The 2500-nt window shown below is 44.6% G+C and overlaps 1 protein-coding gene across 1 annotated transcript in view; it reads right to left on the bottom strand.

Annotated features, from left to right (window-relative positions):
- The window catches only part of LOC308368394 (serine/threonine-protein kinase 10), a gene marked incomplete at both ends in the record, with an annotated part of 24618 nt that overhangs the window by 15541 nt on the left and 6577 nt on the right, over positions 1 to 2500 (bottom strand). The window contains one exon of the mRNA XM_080842564.1: positions 2140 to 2334. Coding sequence (XP_080698690.1) covers positions 2140 to 2334 — 195 coding nt within the window. The remainder of the gene's footprint in view (positions 1 to 2139; positions 2335 to 2500) is intronic.

The following is a 2500-nucleotide window of genomic DNA, read 5'->3' as shown; positions in this document are numbered from 1 at the left end:
GTGTGAAGGTGACTAACGTGAGTTAGCTGGTTAGCTTGCATAGCTTTGGTTATAAGAATACAGAGCTAGGGGAGAGTGGTGTAAGCAGCTCGACCAATGAGAGAGACGGTGCGCTGGCCAATGATAGCCCACCTCATTTGCATACCGAGACAAGAATGAATACAGAAATAAATGCAGCCAGAAATAAATACAGCCAGAAATGTAAATGTAGGAGAAAGAAATGTAAAAAGGCGCGAGAAGAAATAAATACGGTACGGGAAATAGTATGGTAAAAAATGTGTAAATAAATAGAAAAATAAAAGGAGGAAGAAATGTATTTGGGAATTAATGTAAGCGTAAATAAATGTAACAGTAAATAAAAAGGACTCATTTTCCATTTCCATTCACATAAATGCATGATATATTTTTTCTAATGCTTTTCTTTGGTGCATTTTTAGTCATTTTATTTATTTATGACTCACATTTTTACATATGTATTTATTTTTAATTATGTCATTTTTGGCTTTCCATAAAAAACATCAACAGCCATGAAGAAATTCACAAGAAGCGTAGATTTGTTATTGAAAGTGATGATGAAGACTAAAAAACTATAGTTTGAATCACTTGTGTTGGTACTTTACTGTAAATTAAAGCCATTAGCTGAGCTGCGTTGTCCGTTTTCTATAGATCATTGTAACTTGAAGTTCGCAAGTAAGTGGTTGCTACGCATCACCTGAAGCACATTGTGTCGTGAGAAGATTTGAGGGCTGAACAAAACGACAATTTTTTTTGTTTTCTATTTATAATTACCATTTATTTTCATTTACATAATGAAAGGAGCGAAAAATGCAATATAATGAACAACTTATTTTGATATTTCCCGGCATGACCTCACTCTCAGTTAGTGAGTAGCTTATATTATTGGACAGATGATAAGCCAAGTACATCAACTGTAGACAAAGAGCCAGACCCAGATGAGAACAGAACAGACTTGGAAAACAAGGAAAGAAGAGACGACACAGAAAGTCAGGACAGGATACCAACAAGGGAGGATGTTGAGATGGAGAGTGAGGCAGAATCCATAATCCATTAATACAGATGTAAGTACAATCAGGCCTTTATCAAATTTTCACATTCAGTCGGGCCTTGCCGTCCTATTGTGAAGTTCCCAAAAAATACAGAAGGGCGCTCTTTTCAAGCCCACTGGTATGATGATGACCCCTGTCTGGAGCATTCTCCACAAAATGATGCCATGCTGAAATGAATTGCTGTATTTTTTATTTATAACTATTAATAAAGACCCTGTTCTTCTCAGTTCTCCACACAGTCCATGTGATTCATTTGTTTTTGCCGGAGGGAGGGGGGTGCCCTTTCTTCTTCTTCCTGGTATCCAACTTAGGGAGAGAACTGGAGCCTAGTTATCTCTGTGTGGTCTGGGTTGGTGGAGAGTGCATGTGAGAGTGTGTGTGTGTGTGTGTGTGTGTGTGTGTGTGTGTGTTTGGTATGGGGTAAAAGAAAGGGAGGGCATTCATACGTTGTCAGGTTGCTGAGACAGGCATACATATAAAAACAAAGAGTGACTGCTTGGTTATTCATTGATTGATATGTAAATTAACTGACTGGCCTATCAACTGATTGATTGGTTGATTGGCTGATTGGTTGATTTCTGATCGGTTAATTGGTTGATTGGTTGATCGATTGATTGATTGAAGGCCGAGCACTCACCAGAGGCATGGGTTAATGAGTGTGGGCGGGGCTATTGTGGGCGGGGCTGACTCACCAGAGGCGGGGGTTGCTGAGTGTGGGCGGGGCTAGTGTGGGCGGGGCTATTGTGGGCGGGGCTGACTCGCCAGAGGCGGGGGTTGCTGGGTGTGGGCGGGGCTTACTCACCAGAGGCGTGGGTTGCTGGGTGTGGGTGGGGCTAATGTGGGCGGGGCTGACTCACCAGAGGCGGGGGTTGCTGAGTGTGGGCGGGGCTTACTCACCAGAGGCGGGGGTTGCTGAGTGTGGGCGGGGCTGACTCACCAGAGGCGGGGGTTGCTGAGTGTGGGCGGGGCTATTGTGGGCGGGGCTGACTCACCAGAGGCGGGGGTTGCTGAGTGTGGGCGGGGCTGACTCACCAGAGGCGGGGGTTGCTGAGAGTGGGCGGGGCTGACTCACCAGAGGCGGGGGTTGCTGAGAGTGGGCGGGGCTGACTTGGTGATCTTCAGCAGGACCCTCATGGGGTTGAGGGAGTGGTGGGGGGGCACCATCTCGGCCGCCTCGATCAGGGTGATGCCCAGAGACCAGACGTCAGCCTTGCTGCTGTACGGGCTCTCCTTCGACGTCTCGCAGTGGATCACCTCCGGGGCCATCCTAGGAGACAAAATAAACAAACCATTTGTAATAATAATAATAATAATTCATTTTATTTTTAACGCACTTTTCATTCAAAAGAATCTCAGAGTGCCTAATTTGTCTCTAACTGGTGAAATGAACTTGATGAAATAAAACTTGTATCCTTTCCTTTTTGCTATTTGAG

Source organism: Sprattus sprattus (genome assembly GCF_963457725.1).
Source record: "Sprattus sprattus genome assembly, chromosome: 7".
Lineage (NCBI taxonomy): Eukaryota > Metazoa > Chordata > Actinopteri > Clupeiformes > Clupeidae > Sprattus > Sprattus sprattus.
Note: the sequence above shows the minus strand (reverse complement) of the source record. Positions and strands in the feature narration are given on the sequence as shown.